This window comes from Typopeltis vanoorti, chromosome 12 (genome assembly GCF_054136105.1).
Source record: "Typopeltis vanoorti isolate ZY-2024b chromosome 12, IOZ_Tvanoo_1.0, whole genome shotgun sequence".
Lineage (NCBI taxonomy): Eukaryota > Metazoa > Arthropoda > Arachnida > Uropygi > Thelyphonidae > Typopeltis > Typopeltis vanoorti.
In genome coordinates this window covers 67,239,580-67,261,447 of record NC_143560.1, presented here as the reverse complement: position 1 = coordinate 67,261,447, position 21,868 = coordinate 67,239,580, and the positions used below count along the sequence as shown (strand labels likewise).

At 35.8% G+C, this 21,868-nt stretch overlaps 1 protein-coding gene across 2 annotated transcripts in view; it reads right to left on the bottom strand.

Moving 5' to 3' along the window:
* The window catches only part of LOC150100862 (uncharacterized), a 116,291-nt gene extending 95,232 nt beyond the window's left edge, over nucleotides 1–21,059 (bottom strand). Inside the window, exon 1 of one of the 2 annotated variants that reach the window (XM_090401171.1) lies at nucleotides 20,602–21,059. In XM_090401171.1, the coding sequence (XP_090257297.1) occupies nucleotides 20,602–20,758 (157 nt within the window). In that variant the 5' untranslated portion in view covers nucleotides 20,759–21,059. The remainder of the gene's footprint in view (nucleotides 1–20,601) is intronic. The other variant, XM_090401172.1, reaches the window with a different exon arrangement.
* Between the last annotated feature and the right edge of the window lie 809 nt (nucleotides 21,060–21,868).

Sequence of the window (21,868 nt, the reverse complement as noted above, 5' to 3'; positions counted from 1 at the left end):
TGCGTTTTTAGTTAGTGATAACTTTTTGTGTAATATTTTAAATTTTAAGCCTGTGAACAATCAGCTGTGTACTATTAGAGTTAAGGGACGTTTTCAAAATGTGTCTATTGTGAACTGTTATGCATCTACTGAAGAGCTCAGAGGAAGCTAAATATTGTTTCTACGAAGTGCTTGAGCATACTTGTAATAATCTACCGTCCTATGACATCAAGCTAGTGGTGGGAGATTTCAACGCAAAGCTGGAGAGAGAGCGTGTGTGGCGCCCTTTTGTGGGTAGTGAGAGCCTACATGAGGAGTGCAATGATAACGGGATCCGACTTGCGAGTTTTGCCACCGCTACGGGATGCTTTTTAAAGAGCACTATGTTTGCGCATAAAGAAGTCCACAAACAGACTTGGAGCTCGCCGGACGGTAGAACAGCTAACCAAATAGACCATGTACTAGTATATCGATGTCACCACAGCTCCATCTCGGATGCGAGAAGTTTCAGAGGAGCAGATGGAGATAGCGACCACTATCTGATAGTCTACGATTTCAGGCATAAAATTGCAGTTCAGAAGCCTGCATGTCCTACCATATGATCGGCATGGGACCTGGACAAGTTGAAAACAGCGGAAGGCAAGCGGGCTTTCCAGTTAGAGTTGCAGAATCATTTTGGGGAGTTACAGGAGGAAGAGGATGATCCGGATGGGATGTGGGACACCATCAAAAATACGGTTGCGTTAGCTGCCTCGAGAACTGTGGGAAAGAGAAAGAGGAGCAGAAAAGCATGGTTTAATAGACAGTGTGAAGAAGCTGTAGCGAAACGAAGAGAAGCACTATTGAACTACCTAGCAGATAGCAGGAAGAAAGCTGCATATGAGAGGGTGAGAAGAGTGGAGAATACATGTCTACGCAGGGAAAAGCAGAAGTATCTTAATGAGAAAGTGGCTAGTATAGAGAGAAATAGGGTGACGAATAATGGACGGGAGATGTACCAGATGATGAAAGCCATGCGAGGTGCCCAGAGACAACTGGCAACCATAAGAGATGAGAGTGGAAATCTATTAACAAACTCAAAAGATGCTCTCACTCGGTGGCGTAGATATTTTGCGAACTTGCTGAATGTCAATGCTGGAACGTCAATATCGGAGGATTATACTCCTTATCAAACTGCTGAACCATGTATTGAAGAGCCAACATTTAGTGAGATTACTCGTGCTATCCGCATGCTGAAAAATAATAAGGCTCCAGGAGTGGACTACATACCGGCGGAGCTCCTGAAGAATGATGGGGACGTCCTGATGGAGTAGCTTCACCAGCTCATCTTGATGATCTGGCGAGAAGAATGGCTGCCGGACGAGTCGAAGGAGTCGCTGATCACCCCAGTATATAAGAAAGGAGATAAGACTCAATGCAGCAACTATAGGGGCACCTCACTGCTGTCGACTGGCTACAAGGTGCTGTCTAACATCATGCTAATATGCCTCACACCATATGCAGAAGAGTGCCTTGGTGACTACCAGACGGGTTCAGGAGGAACCATTCTACAATAGACCAACTCTTCATGTGCGCCAAGTTTTTGAAAAGTGTGGAATATAAACATATAAACAGGAAGTTCATAATATTTTCATAGACTTTTCTAGAGCCTATGACTCAATGATACACCCAAAAATATGGCAGGTGTTAGAAGAGCTGAGAATTCCTCAAAAACTCCGAAAAATGGCGCAGGTGTGCGTAGCTGGTTCGAGAGCAAGAGTGAAAGCAGAAGGTGACCTTTCAGACCCGTTTCAAGTACAGACTGGTGTGAAGCAGGGTGATGGGCTTTCTCCGATTCTCTTCAATCTAGTGTTGGAAAAAGTAATTAGAAACACACAGCAAGTGGCAGGTGGAGTCAACATGAGATGCAAGTTAGGATTCTTGGCTATGCTGACGACCTGAATGTTATGGCGCATCAACGGGACGACGCGGTGCCATTGATTACTGCTATTGAAGAAGCTGCAGAAGAAGTTGGACTGAAAATAAATGCCGAGAAGACAAAATACCTTTTTATGAGTCGCCATGCTGCTCAAGATCTAGAGGGAGCTGCACAGTCTGGCTAATGTAATGTGATGTAATGTTGAAATATTTTCTGCTTGCTTACCAGCCAGGCAAATATATCACATTAAGTGTCAACCATGGATCACCTGATAAGTTTAAACACTTTTGTTAATGCCATGGTTTAACTTTTACCCTGTTTAACTATCAATGTTGAAGTTTATATGCCAACTACACACACACACACACACTGCTTGAAAAGAAGTCAACAAACAGCCATGGTGTCCATCTTAATAAGATGCAGGACCTCCTTCCTCTGCAATGACTGCAGCAATCCTACGAGACATACTTTTCACAATTCCACAAGCATACAATAGAAATCAATGAGAATTTTGGACTATTCTTCCTGTAGGCATGTAATAAGGTCCTGGACTGTTGCGGGCCTGACGTCAACTGATCTCACCCGATGCTCCATTGATTATACAGATGTCTAATAGGGTTGAGACTGGAGTTCTGTGGAAGCCACTCAAAAATGGTGATGATGTCCACAAAAGAAGCAGTTACAGCAGCAGCCTTATGATATGACTAAACAAACACGTAATAACCACGGTAATAAGTTTTAATAAGTAAATATTTCACCCTAAGTATCTTAGAACTTCATCAGTACAGTTAATTCAAACAATACTAAGAATAATATACAGTTAGGGCGCATGATTACAATGGAATCCCAATATGCGTGCAGTAGGGTGTTATAGAATTAAATTAAAATATAACTGGGAAAAAAAAAAAACATTAAAATAAGATAACATGTATAAAGAAATTATTTAACACATTTTGTACGACAATTTCCCATAGCTTTAGGAATAGCAAGAACGTCATTACAGTTTAGATTTGGTCTGTGAAGTAGGGCTTCAGCTCTTTCTTTATATAAACATTATATAAAGATCTATGTAAAAGTTTGGTCTCTTCCCAATGGATCCTATAGTTTAGGTTTTCAACACTGTGTTGAGCGAGGCCAGATTTCTGCGATTTAATACGACGGATATGGTCTTGATGTTCCGAAATACGTTTCTGAACAGATCTACCTGTCTGTCCATAGTAAGACAATTTACAGGAGCATGGAACCTTGTACATGCCAGGTAGCATCAGAGGTGTGGTGAGAGTTGTCTTTAGGATAAGGTAACAAGTTATAGATCTGTATGATGGGTTTGTAGGTAGCAGCAAGTTTGTATTTCTTCATAATTTTTGAAAGATGTTCGGAGATGCCTTTAACATAAGGTATGGGAATCCTATGGGTTGTTCTTGTCTACGTTGATGTGCAGGGAAGTGACTGATAATTTTTTGTGTTGTTTTAAGATTGTATCCATTTAGTATGGCTGTATTTTTGATTATTTCATTCTTGGTTCAGAGATTCTTCAGAGGAGCAGAATCTGTGTGCTCTGGTTACTAATGATTTAATGATGCCAAATTTTTGAGATGGTAAAAAATTGATTGACTTTGTAGTTTATAATAACCTAAAATAATGAATTCCTTCTATAAACATAAAGACATACATAAATATACTTGGGCAGCAAGAGGATGGAAATCAATATTAGATTACTTCATATTAAATGAAAAGACATCAAAATTTTCACTAGATGTTAGAGTTCACAGAGGATATGAAATAAGCAGACCACTTCCTTGTTAAAATAAAACTAAGATTACCACCTAAATGGCTACAAGTAACAAGAACAGAAAGAAAAATAGAAACATTTGTTTATAAAACTAGACTATTGAATGACACAAATGTACAATGGCTATATGAACAAAGAATTAACCAATATCTAGATAAAATAAAACAAAATGAAGAAATAGAAATAGAATGGCTTAATATAAAAACGATACTAAATGAAGCAGCAAATGAAAGCTTAGGAAAGACCAAAAAATTCAATAAAAGAAAAAACTGAAGATCTGGGATGATACAATCAAAGAAATAATCAAAAAGAAGCCTATCACAAATGGTTAAGCAGTAAAAGATTAGAAGATGAAATAGAATATAAAATGATATCAAAATTGGAGATGTTAATGTCAGCTCTTTGCTTTATGCGGATGATGTTATACTTCTAAATAAATCTGCAACAAGTCTGCAAGATTCTCTGACTAAATTGAATAACTGTTGTAATAGATATGGTATGAAGGTCAGCAATAAAAAGACAAAGATAATGAAAATAGGCAGAATCATTGAAAATGTCAACTGTGTTGTGAATGGAGAACCTGTGGAACAAGTAAAACATTTCAGCCATTTAGGCACGATTTTTACTGAAGATGGTAAATTAAATATAGAAATAGACAACAGAATCAGCAAAGCTGGTACGGTGGGAAGTCAATTGAATAAATTCATATGGAATAAAAGAGAAATTAGTCAGAACACTAAATTAGCTATATACAAGACAGTGTTCAAACCAGTTTTAACTTATGGATCTGAGAGCTGGGTCAGAAGTAAAACACTTGACCAAAGACTAGAGACCACAGATATGAGAGTCCTGAGAAAGATTACAGGCGTGAACAGATGGCATCAATGGCAGTATCATATTAAAAACGAGGATTTTAGGAAAGAACTTGACATTATCAGCATCCAGGAATGCGTTAGCAGAGCTAATCTCAGGTGGTATGGTCACTTAAACAGAATGGGCGAAGAAAGATTAGCAAAACAAGTGTTCTCTGCCAGGTTGGCAGAAAAACGACCCAGAGGAAGACCAAGATATAGGTGGATTGATACGGTACAAAGTGCTTTAGACAATAGAAATATAAGATCTGATAACGTTGGAGTCTTAACAAGTAACAGACTGATTTGGAGGAAAATTGTAGATAGGATAATAATGATGTAATTTTTTTCATGTAGTACTATCATATCCTGTACACCCCTTGATGGTATGGATTCCATGGCAGGAATTTGATGATGATGATAGAATATAAAAGAATAAGAGCCATAGCTAAAAGAGAAGTGAGAAAAAGACAGAGAATCATGGAATAAATTTTTTCTAATTTAGAACATGATTTCTATAAAATAAGACTCAATGTATATAAGATTTTGAAACACTTAAATGCAGATACCAAAGAAAACATAAAATTAAACACTGAATTGAAATTAGAAGAATTTCTAAATTACTACACAGAACTGTGGACAGACAAATATTTTAAAAAAGACAACTGGTAAACAATTAACGAAAATGAAAAGGAAATAACTGAAGAAGAATTAGAAATCAGCCTGAAAGAAACAAGAAATGGAAAATCACCTGGAGAAGATAAGCTAGGTTCAGAACTATATAAATATGCAGGAACAAGATTCAAAGAAAGACTCTTATTATTTTTAAATAAAATTTACTCAACTGGTATCCCCCAATAGAATGGAAAAAAGCAATTGTGATTCCTATCTTTAAGAAAGGTAATGGAGATGACCCTAAAAACTATAGAGATATCGGTATACTAAATTCCTGTTACAAAATATATAGCAGAATCTTAAATAACAAACTAATGAAATATTCCGAAAACTTTATTCTAGAAGTACAGAATGGATTTAGAAAAGGACGATCATGTATAGACCCAGCCTTTTGCCTAAAATTAATAATAGAGAAAAGAGAATATAATTTAGAAACACATATTGCATTTATTGACTTTGAAAAAGCATTTGACAAAGTTAAAAGAAACATATTATTTAACATGTTAAAGAAAGACAAATACCAAATAATATCCTAAAAGCTATCACAAGTATATATGAAAATAATCAAATACAAATAACATTAAATCACGAGCTATCATATACAAGAGAGATAAACCAAGGGGTCCGACAGGGATGTCCCCTCTCAGCAACTCTTTTTAACATCTACTTAAATGAAATAATAATAAAATGGAGTAAAAATTTACATCAAGGAATTAAACTTTCTCCTACAGTTAACTTAAACACTCTCCTCTTTGCAGACGACCAAATAATAATTACAAATTCTGAAGATAACTTACAGAAAGCTATTTTAAATCTAAATGAGATATCCAAAGATTATGGTATGATAATATCAACGGAAAAATCAAAAACTATGGCCTTTAAAGGACAAGATCCAGCAAGAACTAAAACAGTAATAGATAACAAGATCTTAGAACAGGTGAATTCATTTAATTTTGATCACATATGAAAATGAAAAAGATATAAACGTAAAAATTGCAAAATATTTAAAAATAACAGGTGTAATTAACTCTATATTTAAACCAAACCTAGTTCAAAAACAAACCAGGCTAAAAGTATACAATACATTAGCCCTACCGGTCTTAATGTATGGAAGCAACTGGACAATAAAACAAAAAGACAAACAAAGATTAACAACAGAAATGAAGAAAAAGACAAACAAAGATTAACAGCAGAAATGAAGTTTATGAGAAAAACTGCAAAGTATACCCTACTTGATCACAAAAGAAGTGAAGATATTATGAAAGAATTAAACCAAGAACCAGTAATAGAAAAAATTAAAAAAATATAAACATAAATGGATGGAACACGTTCAAAGAATGAAAACAGAAAGATTACCAAAACAAGCCTTAAAGTACAAGCCATTAGGAAAAAGAAAACCAGGACGTCCTCTTAAACGATGACTTCTAAGGCTGGAACAGGCCATGCTAGGCCTAAATCCTTGATATACGCATGATGATGATGATGAAATTTTTGAGATGGATGATGAGCAGAAGAAGTGTGAATGTAGTGACCTGAAAATGTTGGCTTGTGATAGACAGAAGTGGAAATGGAACCATCTTCTTTTCTTTGGATGTGTAAATCCAGAAAGGAGATACCCTATGGAGATTCTTTTTCTAGCTTAAATTTGATGCGAGGATGAAGAAGGTTTATTTTATCTAGAAACAGGTGTAATTCTTGTTCGGAATGACCCCATACAGCAAAGACGTCATTGACATATCATAGCCAAATCTTTGGTTTAAACGTGAAACTTTTTTCTTCAGTGTATTCTAGAAACAGGTTTGCTAAGTTTAGTGATAACGACCCCATTGCTGTTCCTTCCTCCTGCTTGTAAATGTTTTCTTTCCAAGCGAAGTAACCAGATGTAATAACAAATTTGAATAATTCAACAATATCAGACGGAAATTTTTGAGTTAACAAGTCTACCATTTCCTTATGGGGAATGTTAGTGAAGAGGAAGACAATGTCGAAGCTAATTAGCATGTCAGTTCCCAATAGTTCAATGTCTTTTATTTTTGCTTGAAACTCTGTGGAATTTTTAATTGATGAGGCTGAGTGGCCTATGTGAGGACGGAGAAGGTTAGATAAAAATCTTGATAACTTGTATGTCGGGCTGCTAACAGAATCCACAACGGGTCTGAGTGAAACGTTATTCTTATGAAGCTTAAGTAAGCCGTATATTCAAGGAGGTCTAGCACGAATGTCCTGAGTTTTTTTATTGTTTCTTCATCTAAGGAAGTGGTTTCATCAAGTAACTTGTTCAGTTTTTTGAGCTGTCTTTTTTGTAGGATCATAAAATTATCATGAATTTTTAATTATTTATCATGAAATTACTCTATTCAGCTTTAAATCACTTACTGGTAGAAATATTAAAATAAGCTAAACTATAGATGCAATCTTTGAGACATGAAAGTAAAATGTTTTTCTTGAATTTCCTGAATCAAAAATTCTTTCAAAAGGTTCAACGTTTTTGCTATACATTATTTCTTCACATGAGATAAACTAATTAATCTCATTTTAAAGCACATATTAAAAAAAATGGTTAAATTATATCTTCTTCATGAAATGTGACATCAGATCAATCCTAACAATTTCCTGTAATAAATTATTATTATTACTATGCGACACACCTTCAAGGAATCCAAAGACTCATCAACGGAGGATACCTGCTCTAAAATTCTCCGTTCTGCACCACTTAATTCATCAACTACAGCAAACCACCACTATCATCAATAACCAAAGCAAACTAAAATAACTAATTTATTATTTATTTCCTAAATAAATTAATTTATTACTAGAAATATTTACAATCTTTTGTTTTTCAAATGGAAAAAATATATATTTTTTAAATAAATCCATTCATTTTGCTTGAAAGAAGAGCAGAAATTATTTTCATAACGTTCACCAAAGTTTGTCTTGAAAAAAAATTTTTTTTTATGAAAAAATAAATATTTGAAAATTACCTTTTGAAAGTACTGCTGTGAAACATGATGAAAACATTTGACACTAACTACAGACAGAATGATTCAAAATTTATGTTATTTTCCAAGTACATCAACTGCATCCATGATGATTGTAATTCTTTAGTCGTCATCAGATGATGACAACTAAATATTTCTAGTTCAAATATATTACCAATGATTCTGCCTATTTTCATTGCCTTTGTCTTGTTATTGCTGATTTTCATACTAAATATATTACAACAGTTATTCAATTTAGTCAGGGAATCTTGCAGACTTGTAGTGGATTTATTTAAAGGTATAAATAATATCATCTGCATAAAGTAAAGAGCTGAGATTAACACCTCCAATTTTGATATCAGGTTTAATACCACTTTCCTTCATAATGCGATCCATATAGATAATGAATAACAGAGGGGATAATGTATATCCTTACTTAAATAAAGAGCAAATAGGCTTCATTTTGGCGATATAACATTATTATTTAAATTAAAAGGATATTAAATCCCACATTATTTCAAAACCGAATAAGAAACTCAAAGATCAGAATCAAAGAGTTTCATGCCGAATATAGCAAACTATAAAAGTATCGGTGGATACTAGCGTAAGCCAAAGCACGTAGTACAAACTAAGGCAACTTGTAGCAAAGGTAGGTAAAGCTCTGATCACTATTCTAGTATTTCCCATAATGTAAAAACACATCTCCTAGGAGATGTATGATATTATACATTATAGTGGAAGGTCACTACCCAGACCGGTTTCGACCTTTATTGAGGTCTCATCAATGAGTAGGCAGACCAAATTAATACTGAGGGTATAGCAGAAAGACCTTATATACTCTGCTATACGAGTTGTCAAACAGGTGCACCCATTAAATTACTTAAATAAAGAGCCAATAGGCTTCATGTCGGCAATGCAACATTATTATTTAAATTAAGGGGATATTAAATCCCACATTGTTTCAAAACCGAATAAGAAACTCAAAGATCGGAATCAAAGAGTTTCATGCCGAATATAGTAAACTATAAAAGTATTGGCGGATACTAGCGTAAGCCAAAGCACGTACTACAAACTAGGGAAACTTGTAACAAAGTTGGGTAAAGCTCTGATCACTATTCTGAGTATTTCCCATAATGTAAAAACACATCTCCTAGGAGATGTATGATGTTATAATGTGAGAATTGAAGTTAAGAAATCAGAGGTACTTAGTATATTGCAAAATTTAAATGCAAACACTGCTGCAGGTTTAGATGGAATATCACCTCGGGTGTTGCATGAATGTGCAAAGGAATTGTCAACACCTCTTACTTGGTTATTTAACTTAAGTTTGAACTCTGGTATGGTCCCTAAGGAGTGGAAGGAAGGCAAAGTAATTCCTTTGCATAAAGGTGGCTCTAAAACTGCGGTAGTTAATTACAGACCAATCACTATCTTGGGAGTGGTGGTAAAAGTATTGGAAAAGTTGGTTAAAGACAAAATTCAAGAATGGGTGAATCAGAATATGATACTCTATAGGGACCAACATGGTTTTGTTAAAGGTAGATCCTGCCTTAGCAATTTATTAGCTTTTAATAACAGAATGACATATGAATTGGACAAAGGAAATGGCTACACAGCATTACTTCTAGATTTTGCTAAGGCTTTTGATAGGATACCCCATGGAATACTGTTAAGCAAATTGGAACAGATGGGGATGGATACTAAACTGGTGATATTGATAGGAGAATGGCTCAGGGAGAGATACCAGAAGGTGGTGTATGGAGGAGCAGAGTCCAGGATGAGGCAGGTGACCAGTGATGTGCCTCAGGACTCTGTGCTTGGGACATTGTTGTTTAATTTGTACATAAATGATATAGGAAATGGCTTAAAAAGGAGATATTCAGTTGTTTGCTGATGATGCAAAGTTGGATAGTGCAATAAAAAATCAAGCTGAAGTTGAGAGTTTGCAGGATGATTTAAATAAACTGGTAAAATGGGCAAAAGTAAAATGGATGTCAGTTCAATGTGGAAAAGTGTAAAGTTATACATTTTGGGATTAAAAGATTACCAGCTGTGTACTACACTGATGGAATGGTACTCTGATGAGGCTAGGAACTTAGGGGTGTTGGTAAATAGGGAGATGAAATTCAGGGGACATATTGCTAAGGTGTCCAAGATTGCACATAGGATTACTTGGTTATTAAGGAACACACTAACATCCAGAGATAAAGAGGTTATTATTCCCCTTTATAAAGCGTTGATACTTCCACATTTGGATTACTGTGCTCAGGTCTGGTCACCTGGATTATTCCTTGGAGAGGAGGAGATTGTGGAAAGAGTTCGGAGGAGAGTGACTAAGTTGGTGAGTGATGTAAAAAATGCTCTCTACATTGATAGATTGAGAGCTTGTGGATTGCAAAGGTTGTTGATAGGCAGAGAAGAGGGAATATGATAGAAACATTTAAATTATTAAAAGGTTTTAATAAGATTGATGCAGGCAAAATGTTTCAGCTGTGATGTTCCATCATAGCTGAAATCTAAATGATTTCATCACAGCATCTAAATGATAGTGATGGAAGAACAAGAGGTCATCCCTGGAAATTAAGGAAAAGTGTGGTTAACAAGGGTGTGAGAACAAGGTTTTTCGCCTGGTGAATGAGTGAAATGCATTGCCTGATTCAGTTGCAAGTTCTTCGTCTGTAAATGAATTCAAGAACAGATATGATAGATATTGTTTTGATAGTTTGGGTCTCCCACGATGAGTCTACTGACTCCATGGAGCTAGTCGTAATAATAATAATTCCTTTTACTGCACTCTTTCCTCCATTTCTGAGCTTTTTCAACAGCCTCAAGAATATCTTGCCACCGTCTTGACATTTATTTTCTATATTCTTGCCAAAGTCTTCCCACGACTTTTTGTTTAGCTAGTTTTAAACAGTGTTTAGCTTCTTACATCTGTCTCTGTATTCTCTAAGACTAGAAGAAGCTGACTTATTCACCAGGAACTTTTGATATGCTTTCCTCTCTTCCTTTACTGCCTTTTTAACTATCTGTGTCTACCATGGAGTTCTGATTTTTCTATCCTTGCAGACAGCCTAACCACATGCCTCTCTGGATGAATCAATCAATGTTTTCTTCAGGGCTTGTCACTGAATCGCCAAGGTTTGGTTCCTGTTCTCAAACTTTCATTTTTTCCTGAATAATGTTTGTGTATTTTAGTCTAAAGTTCACATCTGAGAGCTCAACTTTTATTTGCTTTAAAGCTTTCTTGCATGTTCGTCTTTTCATTACAAAATTCAATTTTAGCCCGCTCAAGACTAAATGATGATCACTTCCAATTTCAAATCCTCTGCACACTCTAGTGTCCTGCACCAGGGAGAAAACATCACTATCGACAATAACATAGTCAATGAGACTTTTCTTATTCCTTCCTCTTCTCTCCATGTGAATTCATGCACATTTTTATGTTGGAACATTGTGTTAGTAATAACCAGTCCATGTCCTGAGCAGAAATCAAACAGGTAGTTGCCATTATTATTAGCTTTGCTCTTTTCTCCAAATTTTCTCAAAATATTTCTGTATGTCTGACAATCATTTCTACTCTGCTATTTAGATCATCCACAACATTTCACTAATGCTTAAAATTTTTGGCCAGGCCAAACTGACCCCTATCAAAAACTGTTTCCCCATGCTTCAGGCATCAGTAATATTTATTGCCAATGCTAAAAAACTGAATTTCCAAGCTGTTTTGAAATTTTTTTGTAATGAGTACTTCACATATTTCTTGTTTCAGTATTATCACAACTTAAATCTATTACTTCATTTTACCATTTCTGCTCTGAACCCTGTATTCAGTTATTCCTTTTTGGAATGGAAAAGATAAAAGCCTAAAAATATAAAATGATTCTCAAAACATTAAAGTGGAAAGAGATCATTTTCTCTGACCAGAGTGAAATATTGATTAATAATTTAATGACTAAATAAAGTTAGCTATTATTCCTCGATGTCTATTTCTTTCTCTAAACAAAGATGAGTGATAATCAGTGCCAAAGAATCCATACAAGCACATGTAAATAGATAAAATGAATCTCATAGGTACTATGTATTTGGCAAAACATGCCTTAAGAAGTTTTTATTAGTGTAAAAGAGAAGGAAGAATATTTTTTGGAGAAAGAAAGAATTTTATTTCCTTCTTTCTCCAAGCCTTTTTTCAAGCAGTTCCCGAGTTAGTCGTTTTCTGCACGAGTTTTTTCTCCTGGAAACTCAGGTTTTTCATCACTTAAACTCAATAAGATCGACCGTAGAACGCACACTCTTTTCAGACATTAAAAATATTGTGTTAGGGTTAGTGACTATGAGATGGCAGCACTTGTTGAGCCATTTCTTCACTGTGCATCACTTAATTAGCCATAGCTTTAGGCCAGCTATCTCTGATTGACTATCAGTGAAGATTGAACTGCCCACTCAGCCTCCAAAAGTTAGACAGGACTAAAATGACCTTGCCTACTCCTTATATGTGGGAATAAAAGGCATTAGCTGATTTTTTTTTCTTCTTTCACCAAGTAACTACACACATTCCTGTTATTTCTTAATAAAAAGAACATCGTGTTAGAGTTTTGATTTTGCCAGTATTTGCATCTTTAGACATTATGAGAATTCTTTTCTCTTAATTCTGATCTCCGGTCTTAATTGACAAACATATCACAGGTACCAGTTTACTATACAAGAAATTAGGTTAAATTCTGACTTCAGACATTACCTCCCTCTAAAATGACTGCTAATGCTATACAAACCACAAATCCATTCAGCTACTGAATACTGTGTTGAATTGAATACATGTAATAGCTCCTTGAGGTCACGAATCATGTCATACACACACACACACACACACACACACAACATATATATGAATTTCAACATGATACGAGGAGATAATTCTGCACTAGACAGATGACATTTAATGAAATGTGGTATTTGGGATCAGAACTACTATGGGTCTTGCATCAGGGAAAATACTGTTTCAAAATGTTGAAAAAGCTTTGAAAGCTTTTTCAACATTTGGAAATTGTTATACTATTGGTTATATTATAAATGAAAGATGCCAAGAAATTATATTCTTGTTTTCATTCTTTATTCAAGTGTAAGCAAACAAGGTTTGCATGTGAAATCACTTCACGACTGGGCTACTTGTATGTAGAGACTAATGACCTCAAATCAACAGCCTTAATATCCCATAATGCGATGCACATATCCTTACAGACATGTATACTACTATGCATTGTTGGAAGGGCCACTACCTAGACATAACTTCAGGTGCAAAACTTGTTTGCTTACACTTGGATAAAGGATGAAACAAAGAATATAATATCTCAAAAGCTTTAATTTATAGTATAACCAAGTGAAAAAACATTCAACATCTATCTCTAATCCACAGTATTTTATCAATATGGTGACACCTTTTAACTACTTGTGTGTGTATGTGTGTGTGTGTGTATATATATATATATATATGGCCACTAGAGGGCTACATGGTGTGTAGTGTTTGCAAAGCGCTCCTGAAATTATAAGTATTATTTTAAGTAATAATTGGTAAATTTGCTTGAAACTTATGTAGTATTGTTTGCATTTTTGTATGTTTTCTGAGTTATTTCAATTAATAATTTAATAGATACGATTAATAGCATGCACATGGCACTGATAAGAAGGAATACAATGGCGTCCAGATCGCCATCTTTGTTCAAAAATTTTAATATAAAGGAGTTTATTCAGTGTACCATTTGTGAGATGTATGCTTTGAGGAGAGCGGTTGTGAATGTCGTGAGAGTGATATTGTTGTTGAAAGTCAGAATGAAGAAAATAGTGATATGAGAGGTATGAAGAGTGATATTTGCAAGGTATTACCAGATAGCTGTGAAAACGGCATTGAAAGTGAGAATGAAAGTAAAAATACAGAACAAATGAATGGATTAATGGATAATAAAAATGATGAGACAGATGCAATGAGTAAGATCGCATGGTTGTGCAAAGCGATATATATAGGGTGAATCGGCAGCTGGAGCATTGGCAAAAACGTTTACCGAGCGTACCAACTAATAAATGGCAAAAGTATGATAATAAAAATAAGAGTATGATTGTGAGTGTAAACAAAATGAAAGTGAGTGCTGTATGGAGATTCTTTAGTAAGAGGTGTGATAGATGAGAGTTTGACAAAATTGTACCAACCTGGTGTGAACATCGAGGATGTAAGTGAGTCTATTAGAGCGCAAAAGCAGAGGATGAAAGAATTGATAGTAGTAGCAGGAACGAATGATTTGAAAGGAGACAAAATGGCTATGAGAGAGGATTTGAAGGAATTACTTGAAGTAACAAAAGAGAAGAGTGAGAGTGTTAGGATGGTGAGTCTGTTGAAGCAATTGACAGTGAAGGAGTGCCATAATTGCTAATGACTTTATGCACGGATTATGCAGGAGGAGTGGTGTGGAATTTGTGGATGTGTGGAGTGAGTTTGATGGGCGAAAGGATTTATATAAGATGGATAGTTTGCATTTGAATGGATTTGGTGTACAGAGACTTGAAAAGCTGTTGTTGAATGAAGTGCAGAATCAGGGAAACTAGAGTTATTGGGAGGGGGGAGGGGAGTAGATATGCAGACTTTAGGGAGACAGTTGAGTGTATGAATGTGTATAATATGCCTGAGCGAGTATGAAGGAAAACAAATCAGAATGAGATAGTTAGTATAAGGCATCAAAATAGGGATGGGACAAATGGGCTTCTGCAATTCATGTATACTAATGCCAGAAGTATTAGGAACAAGAAGGAAGAATTTTTGGCCTTGGTTGGCACTTCCAGGCCACAGGTTATTGGCATTAGTGAAACATGCTTGACAGAAGATGATATAGCTAGTGAGATTGAATGTGAGGAGTATAGTGTGTTCAGGAGTGACAGGGAGAATAAAATGGGGGGGGAGGAGTGTTATTGATGACAGCTGATGAGCTGCAGCCAAGGAGAATAGAAGTTAAACTGCAGGATAGAAAAAATGTATATGACAGAATGATTTTAAAGAATGCCGATGGTAGTTAGGTAACCGAATCAGTTGATATAGTGAAATTACTGAGTGAGCACTTTGCAAGAGTATATCATCCAGGTGATGATATTGCAGGAATGAAAGAACCAACAGCTTATATGGGAATTATGGTGAATGAAGTGGAAGTGAATAGTCTATTACAAAACCTCAATGTCAATACATCTGTGGGATTGCATGGTATACCAGCTCGTGTCGTACATGAAGTGCTAAAGAACTGTCAGTGCCCTTGACCATTTTGTTTAATTTGAGTCTCAGGTCTGGGTTAGTCTCAAGGGGGTGGAAAGAGGGGAAAATAGTTCCACTGCATAAAGGAGGTTCCAAGACTGTTGTTGTAAATGGGATAGATACGGTATGGGGGACAGCATGGTTTTGTGAAGGGTAGATCATGCCTCAGTAACTTGCTCACGTTTTATAACACAGTGACAGCTGAACCGGATAGGGGATGGGTTTACAGTGATACTACTGGACCTTGCCAAGGCCTTTGACAGGATACCACATGGAACCCTAATCAGTAAACTGCAGCATATGGGGATGGATATAGGGTTGGTGTGATGGATAGGAGGGTGGTTGATGGAGAGATATCAGAGAGTGGTTTATTCAGGAGTAGAGTCCAAAAGACAGCCTGTGACCAGTGATGTGCCACAGGGTTCTGTTCTTGGACCATTACTGTTCATATGTTCATTAATGATATAGGAAAGGATCTGAGAGGAACTGTTCATTTGTATGCTGATGATGCAAAGTTGGGTAGAGTAATAGTGAGTGCACAGGATGTCAAAATTTTGCAGGATAATTTGGATAGTTTGAAGGGCTGGGGTAAGAAGAATTGATGTCAATTTAATGTGGCAAAATGTAAGGTTATTCATTTTGGGGTGAAAAGATTAGCAGCAATATATCACATTGGCAGAACTGTAATCCAAGAGATTGACAAGGCCAGGGATTTGGAAGTGTTGATGGATAGGGAGTTGAAGTTTAGGGGGCACATTGCAAAAGTGGCTAAATCAGCTCATCAAATCACTTGGTTGCTGAAAAATACTTTAACAAGCAGAGACAAACAGGTTATTGTTCCTCTGTATCAAGCCTTGATAAGACCCCATCTAGACCACTGTGCCCAGATATGGGCACAGGGTTTCTTATAAATGGGGAGGAGGTGGAGAGGATCCAGAGACGATTGACCAAGATGACAGCAGGTCTATGGAATGAACCTTATGAGAACAGGTTGAAGATTTGTGGGTTGCAGAAATTGGTTGATAGGTGGAAAAGGGGTGATATGATTAATATACATTCAAATTACTGAAGGGTTTCTATAAGATTAATTCAGAGGATATTTTTCAGAACAGGACTGGTATTGGGAGGACTAGGGGCCATCCATGGAAACTGGGCAAGAGTGTGGTTAGCAAGGGTGTTAGAGCTAGGTTTTTTACTTGGAGAGTGGTGAATGAGTGGAATAAGCTCCCAGAGTCTGTTGTGGGTGCCATGACTGTAAATGAATTCAAGGCGAAGTATGATACATACTGTGTGAATGTCGAATAGTTGTTCTTGACATGATGTTAGGGCCTCCCTCGATGAGTCTATGGACTCCTTGGAGTTGTCCATAATAATAATAATAATAATATGACTTCTGCATTACTTCAATTTTGGGTATCACTTCTGGGTCTAACCCCCACTGATTAGACGTCAATAAAGGTTGAAACTACTGTGGGTAGTAACCCTTCCCATAATGCAAATAGATACAAGCCTGGTTGGCCGAGTGGCTAGCGTATCCATTCTCCAGCCAAAAGGCTGTGGGTTCAAATCCCACCGTGGGCATGGATGTTTGTGACTGTTTGTGAAAATACTAGTGGTGGGTGGTAGATGGTGTTTGTGTAGATGATGATAGTAATTGTGATTCATTGTAGTTGGTGGATTGAGCGGTGGAAACAGAGAGTTGTAGAGTAGGTGCCCTCCATCGATGAGTCTTTAGGATCCCTGGAGATGTCAGGTAATAATAATATGAGTGCTGCATCATGGGATACTAAGATAACTGATGCAAAATCATCAGCCTCTATATACAAGTAGCACAGTAATGAAGAGAGTTCACACACCAACCTTGTTCCCAATTGGATAAAGGATGAAACCAAGAATATAATTTCTTGGCATCTTTAATTCAGAATAGCCTTTAACCATACACACAGCCAACAGATTACTATCTGGAAAAGAATGGCCACCTTATTCAAATTAAACTTAGTTCAAAGTCAATTTATTTGGCTATAAATGAGCAATTGCCATTTAACAGCCAGAATAGAAGATAACTCTTTAGATATAATTATAATAATAATAATAAATAAATATGGATGTCGCTTATGTAAATATATTATTTATTTTTTTAGAATTTTGGAGTATAAAAAATAAACACAGATGTTATTAATCTGTGTATTTTTTTATTCATTTTTATCTATAATAACATCTGTCTTACACAATATCAGAAAGTGTCTCTAGAGTTCAAATAATAAATAGGATGTAATGGATATGTAATCTTATTAAGCAAGAGATTCATAAAAAAAGGGCTGATGTGTAAGGAATACCGTGTGCATAAGGATGATGTCCACTATGAAAATTATAAACAGTAGTCAAAAAGAGTCAACTGTTGTACAGAAAGCTAAGTCTCAGTATGAAAGAGAGTAGCTCTGCTAAAGACAACACCAAAGAATTCTATTGATATCCTGCAAATAAAAGAAAGAATGAATATGAAACAATAATTCAACTGAATACACATGGTGTGAGGGTGACAGATGCAGAAGAGATTGTTCAACTAATGAATGTCCTTGCTAAAAACTATCAACCTGGTGTATGCAACATTGAGCTCACTCCTACCGTTTCACTGGATGAAGAAACTCATCCAGTGAAAAGGTAGGAGTGAAAAGGTGTATGAAAAGGAAATATTAGAACCACTGCACAAACTCAATAAGAATTCTGCAATTGGCACTGATAAGATAATAGCACAAATGTTAATATAGTTTTCAGATGAACTTGTTATTCATTTGACTATCTCAGGAGTGATGGCGAAAATTTTGGAAAACTTGGTTAGGGCTCACATTCAGAAATGGGTTGACCAAGAATCTCTACTTTGCAATGAACAGCAGCAGTTTAAACAGAAAGTTATGTTTTAGCAACTTACTCACATTCTATAATAATGTTACCAATGAGCTAGATAAGGGGAATGGATTTTGGAATTTGTTAAGGCTTTTGAAAGAATACAACAAGGAAGACTGTTGCATAAATTGCATTATAAAATATTAGCATGGATAAGAGGATGGCTGAATGACAGATATCAAAATGTAGAATATGGGAGATGAGATTCTGCAAAATAAAATTAAACCAGTAGCATACAAAGATCAGTCCTTGTAAAAGGATTAGTCCTTGATCCACTGTTATTCAATCTGTACATTAATGATATTAGGAAGGATTTGACAGGCAACATTCAGCTATTTGTAGATAATGCAAAGATAAGTAGGGTAATCAGGAATGTGGCTGATATGCAATACTTGAAGAATGATTTAAATAGGCTGGAACTGTGGACATGGGAAAATGGATGTCAGTTCAATGTCAATAAATGTAAAGTCATCAACTTTGATGTGATTATATATCTAATGTTTATTATATTGGTGGGATTATGATAGAAGAATCTCATCAGGCTTGGAGAATATAAGATAGGATGCTGAACTTCAAGGGCCATGTAGCAAAGATTGCAAACACAACTGAGGATAATTCTAATGCCAAAATGAACTTAGACATGTAAAGATAATAATCATTCTGTCTCTTTACAATGCCTTGATAAGACCTCACTTGGATTACTGAATGCAGGTCTGGTGTCCTGGTTTATGTGATGATTCTGATACAGTGGAGAATGCAAAGGAGAGCAAAAATGATATCAGAATTGTGGAATACTGATTATAAAGACAGATTGAGAATTTGTATGCTGCAGACACTAACAAACAGGAGAAAGAGGGGTGATATGATTGAGCCTTACAAAGTTCTGAAAGGGTTATATACGGAATTTCAGTAGATGGAATTTTTCATTTTATGGAGTGTAGAAAGAAAGGGTGAAATCTACATTTTTCTCTCATGGGTGGTGCATGATTGGAATGGATTCCCATTGGATGTTGTGTGAGATCAAACAGTGTGAATGAATTCAAAAACAAGTATGACAGCTGATGTGTAGTATGTTGCCTCCCTCGATGAGTCCTGAAGTTCTCTCATAATAATAATAATTTCTTGGCAAGTATAATTTAATTTAGTTAAAGTGAACATTTGTATCTGAACAACTCCCAGTTATTCATTTGATTTTGCATTTTTCAGATGATTAGTTAATGAAAATACTGTCAGATTGTGAAGATGATGAAGTGATTTTTAAGGCAAAGTTCAGTACTTAACTTTTTTTTTTCTTTTTTTTTTTTCCCTCGGTTGAAGGACTAACAAATTTTAGTTCACTGATGAATTGTGCAAATGTTACCTTCCAGCCATCAAGAATGCTGGTTTGGATGATCAAAGAAATTAACTTTAATCCAGTGTATTATATTTATTAACAGTGTGCTTTCACAAACTGGCTTGCCCATTTTGAAGGATATAACTGAATCTTCTCATTCCTGCATTATATTGACTGTGCTTAGCAACAGTCTTCCTTTCCAAATTAAACGGCCACTTTTCATCTGTATTACTTCTTAATGCGACCAGAGTAGTTTTTTTTTTTTCCTTCGCATTCCACATCTCATCCTAATTCCAATGTATACTGATACAAGCAAAGTAAAGATTTGTCCCTGACTGTTTATGTTAAGCAATGGATTAAAAAATGCATCAAGAGCTCTCTGCCCACTAAATGAAAATGGAACGCAATCAGTATAAGTAACGCGGGTGATTGATCATCTTGAAAACCAAACTGCATCATGAAGGTTCGAAAACAAGACAAGACGTTGCCAATCCGTCACCACGTAACTACAAGCGCAAGAACAAAAAACTATATAAATAACATACCTAAGATGCTATTCGAAAACACAAGGTATCCTTTCCAAATTAAACGGCTGCACTTTTCATCTGTATTACTTCTATTTAATGCGACCAGAGTAGTTTTTTTTTTCCCCTAACGTATCGAAATAAATGATTGTTCACAGCAAGGTATTCAATACGAAACACTACAGACTTCTCTCTCTTGTGCAAAGCTTTAATAACAAAACTAACGAAGTAGCAGAGCCACAACTTAGTTCATAATTATCGATTGCAAAATCAACAGTTGTATTTCATCCATATATTAAAAAAGTTTGAGGAAGACAGAAAATTCGACTCGTAAGCAAGGAATATATTCTGATACTTACAATACTTGTTTCTGTCGGCAAATGTTCCATTTCTACATAACAGTAAACTTAAAATTAAGCATTGCAACACAACATATGACCAGTGATCTCGTTGAACACTCGCCATCTTGACTAGCTGGAAATTCAGGGTAATTATGAGGCGAACAAAATGCTCCATTCAACTACTAATGAATAAATGTTATCCATTTCATTAACTTTTTAAAATATGGTAATTCTAAATTCAAATAACTCAGATGTCTCATTCTTTTCAGATGGCGCACTGAGATAACGTAAAACATATACGACCATCACCAGTCTTATCTCGAAAGAACATGCTGCTCAGAACCATCAGCACACACACACCGCGAGTTGGTTAACACCCATCCACTCACACTAAAATAAAAAAAAATAAAGTGCTGTCTGAATCACGGATTACGTAACTGTACATCAAACAAAACTTCGTCTGAAAATTTAATTACATGTTTTCCTCTTGTACGTAATATAACTATAGTTTAGACATCCACAGTAATAAAATTAATCAGTAGCACCTTTCCCGAACGGTAAACTTCACATGTAATTTTCTATATGCAGCTTTTCCGCAAAGCACCAGCATATATAACACAGTTGCGTGTTTTATAAAAAGACTATCACAAATGATAATAATAAATAAATAAATAACCAGCTTTCGTTTTACGTTAAATAATAATAACCACAGTCACAAAAATAAACATTGACTTTTATTAAGGACCAATAACTTCAACCATTAGCTGCCTGATGATCCCAATTCTAAATAAATTCCTTGCAGTTCCTTTGAATTATAAGCAGGATCGGCCCTAGGAATTTGGTCGCCTCTTGCAAGAGCATATTTGGCTCCCCTTCCCCCCTAAAAACTCTTAATGAAGTCTTAAATGCCATGATGTTAAGCTAGGCTTCAACATGTCTGATCATAAATTCTAAATAGCATTAGCTAATGAAAAATGATCATAAACTATATTTTTACAGAAAGAGAGAGACAATTAACCCTTTAACGGTGGAATTTTGTTCTGAAAATGTGCATCTGCATTATTATATGATTATTACGTGACACCTCCAGGGAGTCCAAAGACTCATCGAGGGAGGGCATCTACTCTACAACTCTCCATCTCCACCACTCAATCCACCGACTACAACGAACTGCAAATACACCAACGCCGCTCACCACCACTAGTATTTCCATAGACAATCACAATCATCCATGCCCATGGCGGAATTCGAACCTGCAGCCTTTTGGCTGGAGAGTGGATATCCT